Source organism: Adiantum capillus-veneris, chromosome 7 (genome assembly GCF_014529385.1).
Source record: "Adiantum capillus-veneris isolate H3 chromosome 7, ASM1452938v2, whole genome shotgun sequence".
NCBI lineage: Eukaryota > Viridiplantae > Streptophyta > Polypodiopsida > Polypodiales > Pteridaceae > Adiantum > Adiantum capillus-veneris.
The window spans coordinates 14,596,853-14,622,370 of record NC_140937.1 but is presented as its reverse complement, the minus strand read 5'-3'; the positions used below and the strand labels follow the sequence as shown (position 1 = coordinate 14,622,370).

The 25,518-nt window shown below is 45.6% G+C and overlaps 1 protein-coding gene across 2 annotated transcripts in view; it reads left to right on the top strand.

The window, feature by feature from the left end:
• Window positions 1-25,518, top strand: part of LOC147453469 (uncharacterized) — a 54,789-nt gene that overhangs the window by 24,235 nt on the left and 5,036 nt on the right. For both annotated transcript variants that reach the window (XM_086515657.1, XM_086515656.1), the window contains exons 5-7: window positions 24,966-25,015; window positions 25,095-25,144; window positions 25,290-25,442. In XM_086515657.1, coding sequence (XP_086371783.1) covers window positions 24,966-25,015; window positions 25,095-25,144; window positions 25,290-25,442 — 253 coding nt within the window. The remainder of the gene's footprint in view (window positions 1-24,965; window positions 25,016-25,094; window positions 25,145-25,289; window positions 25,443-25,518) is intronic.

Here is a 25,518-nt window from a genome sequence, read left to right as displayed (position 1 = left end):
TAATCTAGCTTGACTGAATTGACGGGAACCCTGCTATGGTGTAGCTTGTCCACGGACACATAGGGTTGGGATGTGTCACGTGACGGTATCTCTCTACCCCCTTCATGGTGGTAGCAATGCCGCGGTGACCCGTAAAAGGTGGACAGTGGCATTCAGTCATAACCTTTGCCCTCAACGGTTGTGTAATGCACAACATAGTCTTTCTCGTCAAGTAGCCTTCCCGAAGGGAGAATCTAGCTATTGTCTCCCCATCCCGTATCCATGTGAAAATATCTGCAAAATCTGTATCTGTGGCATACTGATCGACCATATCCTCGAAGCTCCTATGATGTATCGCGGAAATAGCCAGAACCAATGGCTTCCGAGACAAAGCATCTGCCACCACATTCTTCTGTCCCTGCACATGGACAATCTGGAACTGACACTGTGACAAGATGTTCGCCCACCGCATCTGCTTTTCCAAAAGCTGCTTCTGTGGCAAGAAGTAGCGCAAACCCTGATGGTCTGTAAAGACAGTAAAATCCGCTCCGAGTAGGTAATGCCGCCATTGAGAAAGAGCATGGATAACCACCAAAAGCTCTTTCTCATAAATCTGTGCTTTTATCTCCGGCCTAGAGAACAATCGGCTCTCGTAAGCAATGACATGGCCTTCTTGCATCAAGACCGCACCCAGACTACGACCATAAGCATCACAAAATACTTCTGCAAGTCCGGCAAAGTCAAATCTGGTCCTGTAGTCAATTTCTCTTTCAAGGTTTGAAAGGCAGTCACCTCTGTGGATCCCCACGAGAAAGGTACTCCTTTCTGTGTCAAGATATGCAAAGGGGAAGCAACCTCTGCAAACTTTCATATGAACCGCCTGTAGTATGAACACAGTCCCAAGAAGCTTCTAACTTCATGGACATTCCTCAAATCGGGCCAATCACGGATAGTCTCTATCTTGGCCGGGTCCATTTGCGCTCCTGTTGCTAAGACAAAGTTTCCCAAAAAAAATGTATCTCTGAAGCATATGATCTCTGTGTTCTGCTTCATTCTTGGAGAAAACAACGATATCATCAAAGAAAGTGCCAACAAATAGCCTGTACTCTCGAAAAATCCTCTCCATCATCTGGTTAAATGTCGCAGGAGCATTGGTTAAGCCAAAAGGCATCACCAAAAACTCAAATAACCCAAAAGTCGTCTGAAAGGCTGTCTACGTCTCCCGGTGCGATTCGAATCTGATGATATCCACTCTTCAAGTCAATCCTGCTAAAGCACGAGGATCCCTGTAACCTGTGGAGTATATCATCGATCCTAGGAATCGGAAATCTGTTCTTGATGGTGATTTCGTTGAGAGCGCTATAATCGATACACATTCTCCAAGATCCGTCTTTCTTCAAATCCAACAATAGGTGGAGAGCAATATGGTGAAGTACTAGGCTGGACAAGACCCTTTTCCAAGAGGTCTTTCACTTGGTTCATAATCTTTTCATTCAGTACTTGGCTCACACGGAAAGGTGGCCGATTCGTTGGCATGCTTCCAGGTATCAGATCAATGGTTTGATCTTCCGGCCCTCTGAAACGCAATCGGCATGAGTGTGGAGAAAAATCTTGGCGTTCTTTTGATCAGGTCAAAACATATTCAACCTTTATCCATCGTTCAGTTCTCTCCCAAAAGAATGAGTAAGAAACTGAAGTTCATCAAGTATAATCTCTAAGCCCTTCATTTATCAAAGTCGCTTTCTCGGCACGGTAGTCAACCACGTTGTAGTTCTTGTGGTACCAAGGGATCCTGAGTAGAACGTCACTCGCGTGCCCTAAACACCCCTGTCATTGCAGACGAAGTTTGCCAATGCTCGGTGTAATGGCAACATCCCATCCGGGTGCCAGTCGAACTACCTCCGCCTGTGGCGTCAGTCTTTCGGGCGTAATTCCAAATCGAGCCGCCAATTGAAAAGAAGTTGGCCTTGGCTCCTTCAAAAGAGCTTTCTGATCCTTCACTTTGCGCCAAAAGCGGCAAAGTTTGTACTTTCATTCATTAGATTCGGTGCAGGTTCCACGCCATGTGGTACCAGTTCTGTTTTTCTATCTGCCTTTTCTGCCACGTTCCTCAGCTGCTCTCGAACTCTCAGGCCTGTCGTCGTCTTTATCATTCTGTTCTTTCTGTGCCTTTTTAGGGCACTTCGCGGAGATATGTCCATGTTCCCCGCATCCAAAGCACTTCCCCTCTCCGATGAAGCGAGCTCTCTCCTCAGGATTAAGCTTGGGTCGTGCATCCTTTTTCTCTGGGTTGCTCTTTTTCTTTCTACTTTCATTCCCAGAAGTCTGTTCGGCTCGTTGTGTCATGGCCTCATCTGTGGGGTAGGTCAGACTGCCAGAGTGAATGGCAAAGCCCCGCTTCGCATGACTCATCAACTCCTGATGTTAGGTGCAACAGAATGAATGTTGTATTTTCTCAAGATTAGTGATCTTTATTGCTCAAGGTTCCTTTTAGTTCTTAGGGAAAGAGAGAGCTTTCCGTCTTGTAGAGTGCTGTGGTCACGAACAAAGTGAGTGGATATTGTGCATGCAAGTGAATGAAACTGAGAGAAGAAGAGAGAAGAGATACGACACCCGAGAGGTTGTAAAACCCTCCTCCGAAGGCCCCACTCTCGTCGGCGAGAGTGGTCTATTCTTTGATTGCACAAAGGTGTACAATGCGTATGCAATGGACAGATGCAATGGGACTATGCCGATGACGACGACGGTGATGACGACGGCGACTTGGGCTGAAATCTGAGATCTTCTAGATGCTGAATCTCTTGGACTGTTTCAAGGCTGAAAATGGACTGTTTTGGCTGCGTTTGCTTGGTCTAAACTTGGGGGATCATCTGCAACTGAATGGGGGGATCTGCTACTGTTCTAATTGCTGAATTCTGAGTTTTTCTCCCTGCTGAAACTGCAGCTTTCCTAGCGTTAGTGCTGGGGCTGAAAACGCCGAGAAAGGCTGAGGATTTTCTGGCGTTTTTGGATGAAAAACGCTGGCTGAAGTGTGGCTTTTCTGCAAATGAAAAACGCTGATGCTGATGGTCTTGTTGGCTCCAAAACGCTGGCACTTAAGGCTGAAATCGCTGAGGTCTTACTGCTCCCTAGCGTTAGTGATTTGATGCAAAAACGCTGAGCATGCAAGGATAAAATCGCCAGGGCTGAAGTGAGTGGTCGCGGGAAAACGCCAAGGACGGGCTGTCTTGTTGGGGAACTAACGCCAGAAGGGGGGGGGACTCCAATGGCGGCTGGGGGTCATGAGGGGGGGTATTGCTGAGAAGTTGCTTGTTGAGCGGGAAGCTCCTGCTGCCTCTTATGGCAGAAAGTGTGAACTTTGGTTTGCTTATATATTAACTTAGCAAAATTGCCCTACCTACTTTTGTTGGAAAGTCACTTAAAAATAATAAGTGAAAATCCCAATAAATAGGAAAATAGGCTAAATGCACTGGAAAATTCCCCTAACTGATGCTAATGGATTATGATGGGAATTCCGATCATCATGCTGTGTGCAACCGGAGGATATGCATCTATGCTAAGTGACTGGGCATGCACGGTCTACGAATAGACTCACAAAAGTGCCAGATCACTGCTAATCTAACTTGATTGGATTGACTGAACCCTGCTGTGGTGTAGCTTGTCCACGGACACATAGGGTTGGGATGTGTCACGTGACATCCCCTCCTTTTCAAAGTGAGGTACTGGTACCGAACTGTGTGGCATCGAGAGAGATCGCCAACAGCATCCGGAATCCTGGAAGGGACTCTTCGCCGACCCACTCCGATGTGTGGGTCGAGCGGTACTTGAACTTCGTAAAGGTCTGCCACGCTTGCTTCTTTGGGCCGCGCCGAATGCGACACAAAGTCGTTTGAATCTCCTTCCTTGCTTCAACTTCGTCTAGAGATCTGCTTCTATCGTCTTCGAAAATCTCCATGGCTGAAAATTCTTGAAACCATCTCCAACACAAAACCATGAACATACCTATTCCATGTAAAGTGAAGGAAATAAATCTTGTCTTCATTAAAGACTGTGTATGCAATGTCGATGAACATAGAGACAGAGTGACAACCCGTTCATCAAACACATGCAAACAATGCGTTCGAATCTTTTCTGTATGATCGAAATCAATCAACGGTGGCAAATCACAATGGAAATGCCTATGCTTGGCGCTCATACTATCATGTGCTCTTTCGGAAACTGTGTCATGCCAAGGAAGAGATATGGAATGCGCCTTCCTAACATACAAACTTTTCAACTTTTCATGAACAATCCGCATACATCCGTGCTCATCCATGAGAGAAACGTGCTCAATATACAATAATGTCATGCCTAAAAAAAAGGGATCACATACCGATGCTGACTAAAATACAGGAAACCTTCCCGAATGAAACACTCGAACAATGCGTTGTATTTTCTCAAGATTAGTGATCTTTATTGCTCAAGGTTCCTTTTAGTTCTTAGGGAAAGAGAGAGCTTTCCGTCTTGTAGAGTGCTGTGGTCACGAACAAAGTGAGTGGATATTGTGCATGCAAGTGAATGAGACTGAGAGAAGAAGAGAGAAGAGATACGACACCCGAGAGGTTGTAAAACCCTCCTCCGAAGGCCCCACTCTCGTCGACGAGAGTGGTCTATTCTTTGATTGCACGAAGGTGTACAATGCGTGCGTATCAATCATGTGAACACATAATACTTCCTGTGATGGTTCTTTGGACCAAGGCTCGAGAGCCAAGATCGGTTCTTTGGGATCTATTGAATCTTCTGGTGGGGGATCTGTGGACCTCGACTCGAAAGCCAAGAGCGATTCTTGGTGATTGATCGATTCTACAACGAGGTTAGCTTTGCTAGAAAAAGCATCAACTAACTCATCATCCTTGTGAACAATCACATCTTCTTCATGCAACTCATCATGCTTGTGAGAAATCACATCTTGATCATGCAAATCATCATGCTTGTCATTGTCATCCAAATCATTATGCAAATCATTGGCATCGAAATCATCATGCTTATCATTGTCATTCAAATCATCATGCAAGTCATTGTCAATCAAATCATCATCATGCGTCACAAAGTCATGCAAATCCTGTGTTTCATGCTTTGGAGAAGAAGAGACTGAGAGAGTCTCCTTTTCCCGAATCTCTTGCATCGGTGCCGGCACTGGAGACGATAGTCGCAAGAACTCTTGCATGTGTCGGTCGCGATGTTCTTGTCTTGCCGTTCTTGCCGCTTCTCTTTCTACTTCTCTTTTTGCTTTTTCTTCTGCGTGTCTGCTTTTCATTTTTGCCATTCTTTCCTTAAACATCTGCTTTAACTCCTCCATAGGAGTTAGTGCAATCTTTGTCGTAGATGGGGAAGGGTCGGAAAAACCTCCTGGTGGGGAAAATTCTTCTTCGCCTCTCTCATGCTCATCACCTCCAAGCGAAGTATCCATTGCGCTTCGAGTGATGACCATTCTGCAATCGTGGGTTTTTGGGGTTTTGGTTTCTTAAGTTCGCGAGGAACTTGGGTTCTTGAGGTTCTGGAGTCTTGAGGGTCTTGGGTTCTTGGGGTTCTTTCGCTTGCAAATCGCTTTGGAGAAAGATCTTCTCTTCACCCGAGTTCTACTCCTTTCTGCGGGCGCACCCCTTGGCGGCCTTGCGCTCACACCAAGGTTGCTTTTTCCCACCTGACGTCGATTGGCCGGCCGCTAAGTACACGGTCCGCTCTCAATGAGTGGAAAGAGACACAAGGGGAGGCTGGACAAGCCCTTCTTTCTTGGGATTCCTGTCACTCTTCAACAAAACATGATTAGGAATCGCCATGCCCAAGTAAACTTGGGTCATGCGATCGCAACAAGCAAAAAAACTCGTGGTTCTTGTGGTTCTTTCCTTGAGTAATGTAGAATACTTCCAAAGCTCTGATACCAATGTTAGGTGCAGCGGAATGAATGTTGTATTTTCTCAAGATTAGTGATCTTTATTGCTCAAGGTTCCTTTTAGTTCTTAGGGAAAGAGAGAGCTTTCCGTCTTGTAGAGTGCTGTGGTCACGAACAAAGTGAGTGGATATTGTGCATGCAAGTGAATGAGACTGAGAGAAGGAGAGAGAAGAGATACGACACCCGAGAGGTTGTAAAACCCTCCTTGAAGGCCCCACTCTCGTCGGCGAGAGTGGTCTATTCTTTGATTGCACAAAGGTGTACAATGCGTATGCAATGGACAGATGCAATGGGACTATGCCGATGACGACGACGGTGATGACGACGGCGACTTGCGTTGAAATCTGAGATCTTCTAGATGCTGAATTTCTTGGACTGTTTCAAGGCTGATTCTGAGTTTTTCTCTCTGCTTAAACTGCAGCTTTCCTAGCGTTAGTGCTGGGGCTGAAAACTGAGAAAGGCTGAGGATTTGCTGGTGTTTTTGGATGAAAAACGCTGGCTGAAGTGTGGCTTTTCTGCAAATGAAAAACGCTGATGCTGATGGTCTTGTTGGCTCCAAAACGCTGGCACTTAAGGCTGAAATCGCTGAGGTCTTACTGCTCCCTAGCGTTAGTGATTTGATGCAAAAATGCTGAGCATGCAGGGATAAAATCGCCAGGGCTGAAGTGAGTGGTCGCAGGAAAATGCCAAGGACGGGCTGTCTTGTTGGGGAACTAACGCCAGAAGGGGGGGGGGGGGGGACTCCAATGGCGGCTGGGGGTCATGAGGGGGGGTACTGCTGAGAAGTTGCTTGTTGAGCGGGAAGCTCCTGCTGCCTCTTATGGCAGAAAGTGTGAACTTTGGTTTGCTTATATATTAACTTAGCAAAATTGCCCTACCTACTTTTGTCGGAAAGTCACTTAAAAATAATAAGTGAAAATCCCAATAAATAGGAAAATAGGCTAAATGCACTGGAAAATTCCCCTAACTGATGCTAATGGATTCTGATGGGAATTCCGATGATCATGCTGTGTGCAACCGGAGGATATGCATCTATGCTAAGTGACTCGGCATGCATGGTCTACGAATAGACTCACAAAAGTGCCAGATCACTGCTAATCTAACTTGATCGGATTGACTGAACCCTGCTGTGGTGTAGCTTGTCCACGGACACATAGGGTTGGGATGTGTCACGTGACACCTGAATAGAAGCTAACTTCTGTTCCAAGCAGTGATCTCGGATCTCTGTAGGTAGACCCAAGGTAAACCGCTCAATCTGTTCTCTGAACGAGATCTTCTTGAATGAAGAGGTGGGTAGAAAAGAGCTCCAGAATCTTTCACAATAAGCATTGATTGTATCTTTCTTGGTCATCCGAAGATGGTTCCAAGCAGGTCGTACATCTCATTCATATTCTTGCGTCAACCAAGAAGAAATAAAAAGCTTCTTAAATTTCAGCCATTTAACTGGCGCAGTCTTGTTTAAAAGAAGCGTGGACCACCAAGTACGAGCATTCCCCTTAAAGTAAGAGGCAGCTCTCCGAATCTTGGAGTGCTCTGAATAGCGTCCTCCCGCGAAAGCGATGTCGAACTGCTGTATAAAAGACAAAGCCTTCGAAGCATCTGAGTATCCTGAAAAAGTATCAAACTTGATTGAGTGGCCACCTTCCTTAAACTCTCTGATTTTCTTGCTTTTATCTTCGAGAAAGTCATGCTGGTTGGCTTTGTAAAAATTCATCTTGTTCGCATAAAAGTTTCCGTCATCGGAATCTGAGTTGTCTGTAGACGAGTCCTCAGTAGAACTGTCAGTCTCTAGGCGAGATTTAGCTTTCTTTGTCTTTCTCTTTCCGAAGCGTTGCTTCTTGCTTGGCTTTTTACCTTTTTTGTCTTTTTGGCTCGAATCTGAAGAGCTAGAAGAACTGTTAGAAGAAGAAGAAGAAGAAGAAGAACTGGGTACTCCTTCAAATCGAACACGCTTCTTCTGTTTCTTTGCCTTGTCAAAAGTCGACTGACAACCCAAATATCCAAGGAAGTTGGTGCTTTTCTTCTGCTTTTTGCCGTGCTTTTTGGCTTTCTTTTGCGTGTCAAAAAGCTGAGCAATCCGTGCATCAACCACCTCTTGTAATTCCTTCTCTGTATACTGTTTGTGATCAGAAGGTTTCTTGAGAGCGGGTTTCAATGGTGGTGTAGTTGTTTTCTGCCACTGTGCATGCACTTCCTGAAAAGAAGTCTCGCATATATATTTTGCCAATTTTGGATCCTTCACAAAATTGAGCATCATCTTTGTTGCATTGCCGATCAATTGACAACGCTTCATCTCTCTTTGCTCCGTGTGAGTAGGCCGAGGCGGGTCATACCTCTGTCTGAATCTTTGTTGTGATCCCAACCCGCATCTCCAGATGCAGAGGGAGTCGACTGATCCTCGCGTGAAGCCATAGGTGCCGCGAAAAAAAAAAAATTGGGTTCGGATTTTCCGTAGAAGAGAAATCGGCCGTGCTCTGATACCACTGTAACAAACTTGGACACTCCAAGTCAAGAATCAACCGCGACAACACCAAATAACCACTTCAAAACAATTCACAGATCACAATAGATTTGCACAGGCCCGGCGGAGTGCACAGGCCCGGCGGAGTTCCGTGGCGAGAGATATTGGCCCCAAAGACTGGCGCCCCTTTTGGTATTTCTTTTTGTATTAATCAATCATCAAAGTATAAGAGAGCGGTTAGGGTTTCACTCTCAGACTCTGCGTCCAGATCCTCTGAGAAGTGAGGCCCTCACTACTAAATTAAAGATTACAAGGGATGCCCAAAAGCAGAGCCCCAAAAGCTTGAAAGCAAAAGCATTCTCTCTCTCTTTCTCATTGCGTAGAGAAAAAGTGAAATTTGCGTCGCTAATCATTGAATTTTTTTTAAATCAGCCTCTGTGATTTCCGAAAATTAGGGTTTCTAGCAGAAATTAGGGATTGCAGGAATTTTAGGGTTTTTGGCAGAAATTAGGGTTTCTGCTGTCCGTAGCCACGTCATCACTTTGTGACAGTCTACCTCTTTACACGGTACACAAGAAGTTGAAAATTTATTCAAAGTTGTGCTCGGTTGGGTTCATTTTTATTGCAAGTTAAGAGAGAGAGGGAGATAGAGAAATCCGTATGTGAAGCACCTCTTCACCAGAGTGAAGCCCCTCTTCACAGATAGGGGAAATGACTCTTTGCTTTTGCTTTTGATGCTCGAAAGAAACCCTCCTTGAAGCTTCGTAATAAACTTCTTGCCGCAATGCCGCGGTCGGTGAGAACGTCCCCTTTGGTATCCCTTGGAGTGCTCGATGGTTTTGAGTGGCTTTTGGTGTGTTCCCTCTTTGAAGTTAGCTTTTGAAGGGTTCTTTTGAAGTGCCGGTGGGACACTCCCCTTGGACAAATATGTGAGCCAAAGGATTGGCCGCGGGTTGGAACTCTTGAGGCCCGTGGGAAGGTGGGTCTTATGAGTTGCGTGCAGACGGGGTCAGGCCGGGCGGGCTCCGGGGCAGTCCGGGCAAGCGGAGGCAGAGTCGGGCATGCACAGGCAACAGGGCAGCCAGTCGGGGCAGGCGCGAGCAATCGGGCAGAGGCGTGGGCAACAGCGGGGCAGGTCGCCGATCGGATGGGCAACAACGGACGCGCGCAGCCGCCGGATGATGACTTAGGCTTGCAGCCGGCCGGTGGCGGACCCAAAATCCGCTTGAATGCAGTTGACCGCCGGCCTCAGATCCATCGTGGGCGCCCAAAGTGTGGCCCCTCAAAGAGCAAGTGTTGACGCTCGTTTATAGGGTGTTCCCACCTTGGTAGGGCCCGCTTGAACTGCTTTGGGGCTTATTTTCTACAATGTTTTGGTGAGCATTAAAGGCCTTTTAGGTGCGCGCGCGCGCACACACACACACACACACACACACACACACACACACACAATTTGGGCTTGAATCTGCAGGGAAAACCAGAGAATGAGGGTGTGCGTGAGAGCAAGATTGAGCAAGCTTTACAATAGGCAAAAGAGATGCGATTTTAGCATGGGTGGGCTTGACGGAAAGCACTTGAATGGGGCTACGCACACACACCAAATTGCAAATGCCAATTTGCTAAATAATGAGCAGCTATTGAATGCAAGATGCAAGTTCTTAATGGCTAAATTAATGAAATCTTATGCTAACTAATCTTCCAATTAGCTAGTGAGTAGTGGTCCAAGAGTCTTTAGCTCAAGAACATGCTCATGCTAGCCAATGGAACACTAATCAGGCATGCGGTATGCAATAGAAGAGCAAATCTAATGGATTTATCTAATGACGATAAAGTAATGCTAATTGTACTAACACACAAACGCATAATAACAATCCTAGCTAGCACACCATAGCTCTGATACCAGTTGTTGGGAATGGGATCGTGCTAGCTATGGTGGATGAAAGAGAAACATAGCGTCAATGTGTGAGTGTGTGTGTAAGCAAGGTTATCACTCAAGTGAATTAGGTTCCAAGATAGAATTAGCTTGGACTCATAAACACAATCTTGAGTATTGACTTAGCTTAGCACAAGCTCACTATAGACAAGCATGTAGTGCAAAATAGAGTTGTGTTTATTTATTCATGAAATGAGCTTTAAGTAGCTCTACAGCCTTGCTCCACAGCATGTGGGATAATTCCACTCTTCTCTCCTTGACTCACACTTTAGGACAAAGCTCACACTTTACAGCTAGCTCTGCCCGGATAATGGCACGTGGTATTGAAGCCTTGGCTCTAATGAGCTGCAAGATCATGGAGACCAGAGGCTTCTCCATGTCCCCCCATCCATCAGTATGACCTGTTCTCCCGTGATGATCCAATGAAGGCCCCCATATCTCAGCTACATAGAGCAATACAGAAGCCACCAAAGTGTCAAAGAGCCAGAGCGTCGTCTGAGGATCCTGAAATTGAACCTGTGAACACATCCTCTCCAGTCTCCCCAATGCCGAATGGGCTCTGGTCAATCTAGTCTCTGCTGCTCTCCTCAAAGAAAATGCTGGTCCACTAAAAACCACTCCAAGGTAAGTATAAGCATCTGTATATTCCACCGTCTCCTGGCCATATGTGAATGCGGGCGTTGACCTCCTGATCCACTGTGGGGTGGTATTAAATACCATGACCTTGGTTTTACCAAGGTTGACAGACAAGCCTCTCTCATGGGCAAACCTATGCAAAGCATCCAAGCGACGTTGCATCCCCTCCAGAGAGTCGCAGATCAACACAATATCATCAGCATATAACAATAGCGGAATCCATGTCCGTGCCAACGGTGCACCTCTATCACTATCTCTCTCAATGTCACGGGGACGTGGCAACTGTTAACTATGTCACGAGGACGTGGCAACTGCTAACTTTAGTTGTTGGTTTCTTTCCAAGGGGTTTTGTTTTGTTTTTGAGACCCTCTTCTTGAAGTAGCAAACGGTCGGACATTGCATGGCCAATGTGAACGGTAGTTTCACCCGCAGATGGGTAGTGGTCGGCACTGGAATTCGTATGGTAAGAGGATGTCTAGGCTAAGAGCAAGATCATATAGGTCCCCCCTGTCGCACTTAGCAAGTTGGTGGATACTAGGAAGTGAACTCAATTAAGGCGTAAAGTCAAGGTGGGACTACCAACAAAAAGTATCCGACAGTTGGGCCACATTGCACTTTTGGATGCGGCCCCAATGAGGACAGATGGTCAAAAGACCAGTGGGAGCCCAACGGAAGCATCTCCTAAAATTTAGGGAACTGCTATTTTGGGCCGTGAAATATGTTCGCGTCATTACCTCCGGTATGACTAGGGGAACATTTTACAACTCTGCCGCGAAGTCAACTGGGCAACCGATCAGGATATTTTTAAGCGGCGAACCCGAAACGGGCAAATGCTCGCCAAGTGTCGATTTTTCATAAACTTTCCCCTTCTAGAAAAATGGGCGCTGATTTTTAAGCTGGGAGAGGCCTCATTTCAGCTTTTGTCACAGGTTAAGAGCTATGGAGTGCTTCCTTTCCCTCTCATGTACAATGTGGTGCTAGGAGTGATGCCCTGCACACTTCACACTGCTCTCTCTCTCCCCTACGTGCAGTTATGTGATGCCCCACAAGAGGGCTCCTCATTTGACTGATGTACAATTGTGTGGGTTCATGCTTTTGTGCTGAGGCAAGAGCCTCCTTGAGCAGGAACAGGGGTAGCTAGCTGCTACTCCAAAGCAGGCACTGGTGAGGGTCATAACCTCACCATATAGGTGCAAAATCAGCGCTGTGTATGCTCTGTAATTTTACTGTTTTTCAGCCATACGGACGCCAGAACCTTTGGGAATCGTGTCCCACTGGCAGAGGACAGTTAGGGGACTGTTTGGGGCTGAAAACAGGGCAAAAACCAGTAAATACAGCGTGCTGAATTTACTGTTTTTGAGTAGGAATCAGAGGGTATACGCCAGTAGAAGCGAGTTCCAGCAGGGGAATTGGTTTCGCGCAAGTTTAGGGGTTGTTATGTTGCCGAAATTTGGCCAAAATAGGCGGTATCTAGTGGGATATAGTCAAAGGATTCCCAGGACTCTTCTTTGTACCTTACCCTCCTAAAGAATAAAGAAATACCGAAAGGGGCGCCAATTTTGGGGCCTACAGGTTGTCGGCGTTTGCTCGGAGCATTCTAGCTTCCGAGCCGTGTGTGTGATTAAGTGTTAATTCCCGTTACAGGTCTCCTTTGCTAAGTGCTCTCTGTGTGTGTGTCTAAAGTAAAGAATTTCGGGTGAAAGCCAACGCCTACCGCCCCACGGGCGAGTTTCACTCAATGTAGTCAGAAACCTCATCCACATACATACCAAATAGAGTAGGAGAGAGCGGGCATCCCTGCAGGCTTCACCCCAATAGTGGAGTGAACCGGTGTAGATAGACCCTCTGAGGCGCGTACATGCCCTACTACTGATCTGTACAGTGCCATGATCCCCCAAATGAGCTCTGTGGGTACTCCCATCTCCTGTAATCTACTCATCAATCTAGCTCTGGGTACTGTGTCAAATGCTTTGTGGAGAGAGAGAGAGAGAGAGAGAGAGAGAGAGAGAGAGAGAGAGCACTTCGCTTGCACCACGTGGACACGCTTCTGTCATAGGCTAGCGTCAGTCTTAGCATAGGACCTAGCTTGGCACTTTGTGAGCCTCTAGCAAGACGTGCATGTCCAGGCGGGTCATAGTTGCATACCCTCTCTTGCACAGTACAGTCATTTCAGCATGAGCATTTTCCATAGCATAGAACCCTTTTTGCCAAAGTACACATTTTTCGCTTATTTATCAATAAGTGACTTTTGTTGGAAAAGTCGGTAGGGCAAATTGCTAAGAATGTTTAAAAGAAACCCATTGGGCACTTAGTAGAGGCAGAAGACAAAAGGGCTCAAGTGCACAAGAAGCGTGCAGGAGAGCAGCTCCTCTTAGCGTTTTCTCAGCATGATGACTAGCGTTTTTGGAGGCCAGCTTCAGCGATTTGCAGCCCCTTCATCAGTGTTTTCAGTTCAGCATTAGCCTCGCGTTTCTGCACCCTTGTGGTAGCAGATCCTTGCCGGTTCTGCCCCGTCGCAGCAGATGCACTAACGCTCAGTTTCCAGCCAGAAGTCAGCCAGCGTTTCCAGCACTTTCCTCACCAGCGTTTTCAGCCAGCAAGGTCAGCGATCTCAGCCCAAAGACCAGCGTTTTCAGCCCTTGATCGCATCAGATTCAGCAGCCACAGTCAGCATTTTTGCATCAGCCAGTAGGCTCAGCCCCTAGCCTCTTCGTGGTTGCAGACCCTAACCATCGACCGCGCTAGCAGTTCGGCATTTGCCTTAGCACCGTCGTTGACATCATCGTCATCAACATAGTACCCCTCCAGTACCCATCATAAGTAGCATCAATATCCATTAACATCAACATCACAACATTTAGTCATTGTATTAGCATTGTGCAAGAATAAAGAAAGTACTGCTCTAGCAACAGAGCAAGGGGGCCCTTGAGGGTTGGGACCTGACATCCCTGTGTCGTCTCTTTTCTCTCTCTCCTCTCTCTCTTTCTTTCAGTTCAGTTCAGTTCTTTCAAGTGAAGTAAAGTGTCCTCGTGTTTGTGTGCAGAGTACTAGATCCGAGCAAAATCCTTACTCTCTTCCGTTGCACCTGACACACACACACACACACACACACACACACACACACACACACACACACAAATGAAATGTAATATTAACGTCTTCAAAAGGCCAAAATCCTATGAGACCAAAAGGTTACAAAATTGTGAATCTGATACCATGTCTGGGTACAAAAAGACTAGAACAAAAATACTACTACTATTAGAATCCATCCTCATCTGCACTCTGGATGTTGAGAGAGTATGGCTCGAATCCTCTGCTGTAGTCTTCGTCGATGCTGTGTAGCCCCTCTCCTCAATCGTGGCCATCTGGATCTCCGTAGCTGTAGTGCTCGGTCGACGAGAGAGTATGGCTCGAATCCTCTGTTGTAGTTTTCGTCGATGCTGTGTAGCCCCTCCTCAATTGTGGCCATCTGGATCTCCGTAGCTCCAGTGCTCGGTCGATGAGAGTGCCGGTAGTGGTCGAATGAGTGTGGGCCGAGCTCTGCTGTGATGGATGCTCCTCTGGCTGTCCCATATCTAGTGAAAAGAAATCTGTAATCCGTCTCTGGGATTGTCTCTCTCTAGCTCTCCCCAATATCTATATCTGTGTAACTCAAGTAGATAGCCCAAGACATCTCTGATCCTCATAACTCATAACCCTAGAGAAAGGACCGAAACCCTCTTTGAATAAGCAGTGGAAATGGCCCCGAATCTCATAGTACATTGTGCAATGACATATGTAATGTAGCTCTATCTCTGGCTCTAGCTGGCATAAGCGCATATCCTGTTGTCTGCCAGTATCCCTCTGAATCTACCAGTCTCAATCTCCAGCTGATGTGAGGATGTGCGTATCTGACCAATGGCACACCGCAAACCATGAGACATGTGTATCCATGTAGCTGGGTTGAATCACAAACCCATCGCATGTGAGGTGGAGAAGATTGTCTCTATAAAAAGCCATTCTCGTGCCCAACGCTTGTGGCGGCTCTATCCATGTCCTCCTGGTATCCAGCTGGATTAGTGTAAGGTGCAGCGGAAGTGAATGTTGAACTTTGCTCAATATAAGTGCTCTGAACTGTGCTCAAGGGTTCCTTTTACTTACGGAAGGGAGAGCCTTCCGTTCCTTTAGTGAGAGAGTGCAAATGGACACAAACAAAGTGGTGAACATTGTGAATGTGCATGTGACTGAGAGATAGAGAGAGAAGAATACGACACCAGAATGCTGTCAAAACCCTCTTCCGAAGGCCCCACTCTCTATGGCGAGAGCGGTCTACTATTGATTGCACAAATCTCTACAATGCTTGGACTTGCCGACGATGTCGACGACGATGAGGATGACGACGAGACGGGCTGAAATCTGAAAACGCCAAGGGCTGAAATCTGCAAATCTTTATGTGCTGAATTTTGACTCTATGTCGGTGACGATGTCGATGGCGACAATGCGACGACGATGCGCGGAAAATGCAAATGCTGAAATCTGCGTTTTCCGGGCTGAATCTGCAAACGCGGGCTGATCTGACCGTACAGGGAGGATCTGTTGCGGGAAGGTGAGATATGCAATGTTCGGGGGTTCTACTGCAGAGTTTGAATGCTGAAAACTGAAAACACTGAGTCTACTGTTGATTCTGTCGCGAAGATCTGCAAAGACGCTGAGGTACCAGGCTGATGCAAAAACGCTAGGGCTGAAAATGAGTCCTGATGCAAAAACGCTAGGGCTTTTGCTGGTTTTGTTGTTGTCGGGATGTCTTGCAGATGCAAAACGCTAGGCTGATTTGTTGTTCTATTGTCGTCGAGAATCTGCAAGTGCAAAAACGCCAAGGCTGGTCTGTCTTGGTGAAAACGCTAGGTTGTTGTTGAAGAAAAATGCTAGGTCTTCCTCCTCCAAAAACGCTAGGTTGCTGTGGGGGGTTTTGCTAAGAAGGTGCCTGTCGAACGCTGGGTTCCTGCTGCCTCTTCTGCTAGAGAATGCTAGCGCTAGGTTTTCTTATATACATGCTTGCTCATTTTGCCCTACCTAGTTCCCAACAAAATTCACTTAAAAATAATAAGTGAAAAATGTCAAAAATAGGGAAAATAGGTCTATGCACTGTAAAAATGCTCCTGATGGGTTCTGATGGAAATTTGATGATCATGCTGTGTGCAACCAGAGGATATGCATCTACTCTAAGTGTCTGGACATGCACGGTCTGCGAACAGACTCACAAAAGTGCCAGATCACTTCCTAGGCTAGAGTGACTGAACTAAACTGAACCCTTGCCATGAAGTAGCTTGTCCACGTACACATAGGGTTAGATGTGTCATGTGACATCCTGTCACAAAGTGATGATGTGGTGGACAGCAAAAACCCTAATTTTTGCCAGAAACCCTAAAATTCCTGCAAACCCTAATTTCTGCCAGAAACCCTAATTTTCGGAAATCGCGGAGGCTGATTTTTTTTTTTTTGGAAAATGATGAGTGACGCAAATTTTGCTTTTTCTCTACTTAAATGAGAAAGAGAGAGAGAATGCTTTTGCTTTCATGTTTTGACTCTCTGTGAGAGAGAGAGAGCAATTGCTTTTGATTTGAAGCTTTTGGGGCTCTGCTTTTGGGCATCCCTTGTAACCTTTAAATTAGTGGTGAGGGCCTCACTTCTCAGGGCATCTGGACGCAGAGTCTGAGAGTGAAACCCTAACCGCTCTTTTGTACTTTGATGATTGATTAATATAAAAAGAAATACTGAAAGGGGCGCCAGTCTTTGGGGCCAATATCTCTAGGCACGGAACTCCGCCGGGCCAGTGCAAATCTATCGTGATCTGTGAATTGTTTTGAAGTGGTTATTTGGTGCTGTCGCGGTTGATTCTTGACTTGAAGTGTCCAAGTCTGTTACAGTGGTATCAGAGCATGGCCGATTTCTCTTCTACGGGAAATCCGATCCCCGAATTTTTTTTTTCTGCGGCACTTATGGCTTCAGGCAATGATCAGTCGACTCCCTCTGCATCTGGAGATGCGGGCTGGGATCACAACGAAGATTCTGACAGAGAGTATGGCCCGCCTCGGCCTACTCAGGCGGAGCAAAGAGAGATGGAGCGTCGTCAATTGATTGGCGATGCAACAAAGATGATGCTCAATTTTGCCAAGGACCCGAAGATGGCAAAATATATGAACCAGACCTCTTTGAAAGAGGTACAGATGGAGTGGCAGAGAACCACAACACCACTCCCGAAACCCGCTCTCAAGAAACCTTCTGCCTCCAAGAAAATATATGGAGCAGGAACTGGAGAACGTGGTTGATGCACGGATTGCTTAGCTTTTCGACGTGCAAAAGAAAGCCAAAAAGCACGGCAAAAAGCAAAAGAAAGGCACTGACTTCCCGGGATATTTGGGTCGTCGGTCGATATTTGACAAGGCAAAGAAATTGAAGAAGCGCGTCAAGTTTAAAGACCTACCCAGTTCTTCTTCTTCTTCTGACAGTTCTTCTAGCTCCTCGGATTCGAGCGAAGAAGACAGAAAAGGTGAAAAGCGAAGCAAGAAGCAACGCTTTGGAAAGGGCAAGAGAAAGGCAAAGAAGGCTAAATCTCGCCCAGAGACTGACAGTTCTACTGAGGACTCCTCTACAAACAGCTCAGATTCCGATGACGGAAAGTTTTATGCGAACAAGAAGAATTTTTACAAAGCCAACGAGTATGACTTTCTCGAAGATAAAAGCAAGAAAGTCCGAGAGTTTAAGGAAGGTGGCCACTCGATCAAGTTTGATACTTTTCAGGATACTCAGATGCTTCGAAGGCTTTGTCTTTTAAACAGCAGTTTGACATCACTTTTGCGGGAGGACGCTATTCAGAGCACTCCAAGATTCGGAGAGCTGCCTCTTACTTTAAGGGGAATGCTCGTACTTGGTGGTCCACGCTTCTATTAAGCAAGACTGTGCCAGTTACATGGCTGAAATTCAAGAGGCTTTTTATTTCTTCTTGGTTGACTCAAGAGTTTGAGCGAGATATACGAGCTGCTTGGAACTATCTCCGGATGACCAAGAGCAATACAGTGAATTCTTATTGTGAAAGATTCTGGAGCTCTTTTCTACCTGCCTCTTCATTCAAGAAGATCTCGTTCAGAGAACAGATTGAGCGGTTTACCTTGGGTCTACCTACAGAGATCCGAAATCACTGCTTGGAACAGAAGTCAGCTTCTGTTCAGGAGTTGATGAGTCATGCGAAGCGGGGCTTTGCCATTCACTTTGGCAGTCTGACCTACCCCACAGATGAGGCCATGACACAACGAGCCGAACAGACTTCTGGGAATGAAAGTAGAATGAAAAAGAGCAACCCAGAGAAAAAAAAAGGATGCACGACCCAAGCTTACTCCTGAGGAGAGAGCTCGCTTCATCAGAGAGGGGAAGTGCTTTGCATGCGGGGAACATGGACATATTTCCGCAAAGTGCCTTGATAAGGCACAGAAAGAACAGAATGATAAAGACGACGACAGGTCTGAGAGTTCGAGAGCAGCTGAGGAATGTGGCAGAAAAGGCAGATAGAAAAGTAGAACTGGTACCACATGGCGTGGGACCTGCACCGAATCTAATGAATGAAAGTACAAACTTTGCCGCTTTCGGGGCAAAGTGAAGGATGAGGAAGCTCTTTTGAAGGAGCCAAGGCCAACTTCTTTTCACTTGGAATTGGCGGCTCGATTTGGAACTACGCCCGACAGACTGACGCCACAGGCGGAGGTAGTTCGACTGGCACCCGGATGGGATGTTGCCATTACACCGAGCATTGGCAAACTTCGTTTGCAATGACAGGGGTGTTTAGGGCACGCGAGTGACGTTCTACTTGGGATCCCTTGGTACCACAAGAACTACGCCGTGGTTGACTACCGTGCCGAGAAAGCGACTTTGATAAATGAAGGGCTTAGAGATTGTACTTGATGAACTTCAGTTTTCTTACTCATTCTTTTGGGAGAACTGAACGATGGATAAAAGTTGAATATGTTTTGACCTGAAGAAAAGAACGCCAAGATTTTTTTCTCCACGCTCATGTCGATTGCTTTTGAGAGGGCCTGAAGATCATACCATTGATCTGATATCTGGAAGCACGCCACCGAATCGGCCACCTTATCGTGTGAGCCGAGTACAGAATGAAAAGATTATGAACCCAGTGAAAGACCTCTTGGAAAAGGGTCTTGTCCAACCTAGTACTTCACCGTATTGCTCTCCCGTGTTGTTGGTTTTGAAGAAAGACGGATCTTGGAGAATGTGCATCGATTATAGCACTCTCAACGAAATCACCATCAAGAATAGATTTCCGATTCCTAGGATCGATGATATACTCGACAGGTTACAGGGATCCTCGTGCTTTAGCAGGATTGACTTGAAGAGTGGATATCATCAGATCAGGATAGCGCCAGGAGATGTCTACAAGACAGCTTTTCGGACGACTTTTGGGTTATTTGAGTTTTTGGTGATGCCTTTTGGCTTAACCAATGCTCCTGCGACATTTAACCGGATGATGGATAGGATTTTTCGAGAGTACAGGCTATTTGTTGGCACTTTCTTTGACGACATCATTGTTTTCTCCAAGAATGAGGCAGAACACAGAGATCATCTGCTTCAAGTCTTTCAGGCATTACGAGATCACACATTAGTGATTAATGCTAAGAAAAGTGAATTTTTCGTACCAGAGATACATTTTTTTGGGACACATTGTGTCAATAGCAGGAGTGCAAATGAACCCGGCCAAGATAGAGACTATCCGTGATTGGCCCGATTTGAGGAATGTCCATGAAGTTAGAAGCTTCTTGGGACTGTGTTCGTACTACAGGCGGTTCATACGAAAGTTTGCAGAGGTTGCTTCCCCTTTGCATACCTTGACACAGAAAGGAGTACCTTTTTCGTGGGGACCCACAGAGGTGATTGCCTTTCAGACATTGAAAGAGAAATTCACTACAGGACCAGATTTGACTTGGCCGGACTTGCAGAAGTCATTTGAAGTATTTTGTGATGCTTGTGGTCGTAGTCTGGGTACGGTCTTGATGCAAGAAGGCCATGTCATAGCTTACGAGAGCCGTTTGTTCTCTAGGCCGGAGATGACAGCACAGATCTATGGGAAAGAGCTTTTGGCGGTTATCCACGCTCTTACTCAGTGGCGGCATTACCTACTCGGAGCGGATTTTACTGTCTTTACAGACCATCAGAGTTTGCGCTACTTCTTGTCACAGAAGCAGCTTTCGGAAAAGCAGATGCGGTGGGTGAACATCTTGTCACAGTTCCACTTCCAGATTGTCCATGTGCAGGGACAAAAGAATGTGGTGGCAGATGCTTTGTCTCGAAAACCGTTGGTTCTGGCTATTTCCGCGATACATCATAGGAGCTTCGAGGATATGGTCGATCAGTATGCCACAGATACAGATTTTGCAGATATTTTCACACGGATACGAGATGGGGAGACAATAGCGGGATACTCCCTTCGGGAAGGCTACTTGATGAAAAAGACTATGTTGTGTGTTACACAGCCGTTGAGGGAAAAGGTTATGACTGATTGCCACTGTCCACCTTTTACGGGTCACCGCGGCATTGCTACCACCATGAAAGAGGTAGAGAGATTTCTTTTGGCGGAGACTGAAGAAGGATGTGGAAGAGTTTGTGCGCAGTTGCTTGGTATGCCAGAAGGTCAAGTTTGACAGGCATAAGGCACAGAGATTGTTACAGCCTTTACCCATACCCACCCGCCCCTGGGAAAATATTGAAATGGATTTCATTTTTTTTAACCTCCCGCGAATACAGAATGATCACGATGATTTTCCGATTACATGGCACGTATGAGACGATTGTCTCCGACAGAGACCCAGATTTATGAGTTTGTTTTGGAAGGCAATTTGGAAGAACATTGGCACGTGGTTGCAGTTCTCGTCATCGTTCCACTTGCAGACTGACGGGCAATCTGAGATTGCCAATTCAGTGATTTTAGATTTATTGAAGTCTTCTATCTCGCATCAGAAGACTCAATGGGAAAAGAACTTACCTTTGGTGGAATTTGCCTATAGTAACACGATACACTCTTTGACGGGGAAGACGCCATGTGAGATTGTTGAAAGTGCTGCGAAGGTTCCATCCTTCCTGAGCACGAAAGATTAGATATTTGAAGCGGATGAATATTCGCGAGACTTTGATACGGCTTTTGCCAAGGTTCGCGAGACTTTGCAGAAGTCTCAAGAACGACAGAAAAAGGCAGCGGATCGCCATCGTCGCGACTGGAAACTGAAGGAGGATGATTGGGTGCTCTTACTATTGAGAAGGCACGCCTAAGAAAGAAAAAGGGAAAGGAGAGGATTTTCCAAAGCTTAGTATGTGATACTACGGACCTTTCCAGATTACTGACAAGATAAATGATGTCTCCTTCCGATTGAAACTGCCAGATACTTGGAGGATTCACAATGCATTGCATGTGAGTCTCTTGAAACCTGTTAAGGGTGATGTGCCTGATGATGGGGAGCCTGATGAGCAACCCAAAGTGGAAGAAAACGAGGAGATCCTTGTTCCTGAACAGATTTTGGCATATAGTGATACGAAGAAAGGTAAAGTCCGAAGGTGGTTCTTGGTTAAGTTCAAGAACTTTCCTGCATTTGATGCGAAGTGGATGGAGGAGGAGGACCTAGCAGATACTCCTCGGATTGTGAAACTTTACCTCGATGTTTTGGTTTAGCATAGTCTACTCCAAACGGAACCCAGAATTCAGCTTGGCCGGAGATCTGGTGCAGTGGGATGCACAAGAGGGGAGTCACTCCACTCCTTTGTCAATAGATGCATCGATTTTGATACTAAAGTCACTGATGTCTCTTTGAGCTTCAGGGATACTGAGAGCTGACAATATTCGTTGGATGACTTTATGAAATGGAATTCCTGATTATGATACTGATTTGTTCTTGACTTCTTGTGAGTGCAGGAACTGATAGACGAAATGACTGCAGCATTTTGGTCTACTTGATCTCGAATAGACATGGTTGCAATAGGGGTTAGTCAATCGGACATCGATGAGGTCCCGATTGGACCTAGATGTGATTGCTAGCTACATTGCCGATAAATCATGGTCTAAGATCCGAATGAATGTTGAATGTCATGTGATGTCTGGTGATGTCCTGTGATGTCGTGTGATGTGACTGTCGATTTTGTACATGTGCTAGATGTGTGTTCCTAGTACGTAGGTACTAACAGTCAGTGTCTGCTAAGACGGTTTATGGCTTTTGTCGGTTTTGCAGGCGTAATCGCGGTCGATTACAATGCTTTCAAGAGGGGGGTATGTCACAAAGTGATGATGTGGGGGACAGCAGAAACCCTAATTTCTGCCAGAAACCCTAAAATTCCTGCAAACCCTAATTTCTGCCAGAAACCCTAATTTCCGGAAATCGCGGAGGTTGAAATTTTAATTTTAATTTTTTTTTTTGGAAAATAAATTAGCGACGCAAATTTCACTTTTTCTCTACTTAAATGAGAAAGAGAGAGAGAATGCTTTTGCTTTCATGTTTTGACTCTCTGTGAGAGAGAGAGAGCAATTGCTTTTGATTTGAAGCTTTTGGGGCTCTGCTTTTGGGTATCCCTTGTAACCTTTAAATTAGTGGTGAGGGCCTCACTTCTCAGGGCATTTGGACGCAGAGTCTGAGAGTGAAACCCTAACCGCTCTTTTGTACTTTGATGATTGATTAATATAAAAAGAAATACCGAAAGGGGCGCCAGTCTTTGGGGCCAATATCTCTAGGCACGGAACTCCGCCGGGCCAGTGCAAATCTATTGTGATTTGTGAATTGTTTTGAAGTGGTTATTTGGTGCTGTCGCGGTTGATTCTTGACTTGGAGTGTCCAAGTTTGTTACACATCCCTTCCTTTTTAAAGTGAGGTACTGGTACCAACTGTATGGCGCCGAGGGAGATCGCCAACATCGTCTGGAATCTTGGAAAGGACTCTTCGCCGGCCCACTCTGATGCGTGGTTCATGCGATACTTGAACTTCATAAAGGTCTGCAACGCTTGCTTCTTTGGGCCGCGCCGAAAGCGACAAAGTCATCTGTAGTTCCTTCAATGCTTCAACTTCGTCTATAGTCATGCGTCTACCTTCTTCAAGAATCTCTGAGGATGAAAATTCTTGAAACCACTTCCAACACAAAAACATGAACATACCCATCCCATGTAAAGTGACTGGAAAAACTCGTCTTCTTTAAAGACTGTGCATGCAATGTAGATGAACGTATAGACGGAGTGCCAAACCGTTCATCAAACACACGCAAACAATGGAATTGAATCTTAACTTTCCGATCTAAATCAATCAATTGTGGCAAATCACACTGGAAATGCCGATGCTTAATGCTCAATCCTTCTTGTGCTCTTTCAGATACTGTGTCATGCCAAGGAAGAGAGATGGAATGTGACTCCCTTGAACGCAAACATTTCATCTTTTCATGAACCATCCGCATACATCTGTATTCATTCATGAGTGAATCGTGCTCAGCGTACAATATGTCAGGCCTATGAAAAGGGATCACACAAGGACGGTGACTAAAATACAGGAAAGCATCACGAATGAAACACTCGAACAATGCGTGCTGACTATTCATTCGAACACATAATACTTCTTGTGGGGTTTCTTTGGACTTATGCTCGAGAGCCAAGATCGGTTCTTTGTGAGGGGGTTCTTCTTGAGGGGGGTCTTTGGATCTCAAATTGAGAGCCAAGATCGTTTCATCGTGATTGATCGAATCTGCAATGAGGTTAACTTTACTAGACAAAGCATGAACTAACACATGATCCTTGTGAACAATCACATCATCTTTATCTTGCAAATATCATGCTTGTCATTGTCATCCAAATCATCATGCTTATCATAATCATTCAATTCATCATGCTTATCATCATGCAAATCTTGTGTGTCATGCTTTGGAGAAGAAGAGATTGAGAGAGTCTCCTTTTCCCGAATCTCTTTGCATTGAGAGCTCCCACAGTAGAGAGCACGACATAGTGTTCTTGCTACAAGTGAATGTAGCATGGCTCGTGCCCTGTCTCGAGGCGTGAAAGATCATGACCTTGGTCTTCCCAAGGTTCACTGTGAGGCCTCTCTGTACAAAAGTCATCTAATGCATGTAGGTGCTATTGCAATTCTCCAGGAGACTCAGAAACTAATATAAAATAATCAACATATATCATTATATGACATTATATGAATAGTATCATGTCTGATGAGATACCAAGTGACTGGGCTGATCAATTATACACCTCAAAGTGAATGCATGGTCAATGGTAGAGAAAGCTCTTTTGAAGCTTACCTTTCTTGGTAATCTCCAGCCGTCCTGTTCGATTCCAGCAACGCTCCCTATAGTTTGGCCAAGATGTGGCCAACCATGATTGCCTTGTAGTTGCTCGGATCGAGCATATCCCCTGCTTTTTGGATCGACGTAATGGCGTGCATTGTCCGCTCTAATTAGGCAAGCTGTCTGGAAACTCACAAAACCAGGCACAGCCACAAAGAGGCTCTCTCCCTAGATCTAAACAGAAAACCCATTAGATGACCCTCAAAAACTCAAAACTCTAATACTTAAAAGGCCAAGCTGGCCTATGACAAGTCATCAAAATGTTTTATCATTGTGTTCAAAATGCCTACAAGATGGGTGTATACACCAAAAATGGGTGCTATAGGGGGAGTGGTAGTACTGGAGCTGAAAGGCAGTGGAAACACTCTTGGATCTCATAGCAGGCAGTACGACTACATATTTCCTAGCACATGGACTATTGAGCATTCTCATTTCAGTCCCATGTTTGCCAGATTTCAGCTGGAGCCAGAGCCAGAGAAGCATTAAATATGTAGAGAAGCATTAGAACTCATTCCTTATATTTTCAAAAAGATGCCTTGGAAAATACCCTTAGTGAGGAATGAATTTACACGTCACATCTCATTTGTACATAATCTTTCCCCTTTTTGCTTGTGTTTGCTAATAGAAAATGGTCACTAGTCTCATTGTTGTCTTTCTTTGAACAGACGATAATGTACATCCCAAAGTGTCAGAGAAAAGAGGAAGCGTCAAGCTGGTAAGTTTTAATCAGGAAGTTACGTAAAGAGCGACACTTATGGAAGAGTGTTTTCAAGCTTCATTACTGTCAATTGCAGACAAGAAGAAATGATGGTGGTCTTGCTGGCTGTGGGGCGGAGGCATCAAAGTGAGTAACTTTGAGAGTGTGTAGTGTTTGGCTTGTAGAAGAGGTAGAACGAGATTTTGATGTGGGGTATGTGTAAATGGTAGAACAAGATTAAATTCATTGTCTTTCACTGAAAGCATGACCCTCTTGCTTTGTATTTTCCCAGAGTTGAGCTGCTCAAGGCCATGGATTCTCGTGTTCATGCATTGCAGCAGGAGCAGAGCACTGCTTTTGATCGTGCTATTGCAGCTGGGTTCAATAGTGAAACTATTGAAGATCTTATTGCCTTTTCAGAACACTTTGGAGCAGAGCGCCTTCGGTATATGCCCTAACTTTATGCAATAAAGGTTAAGTTTTTACGAATGACAGGCAAATGACACAGCAGGTTTTAAGTT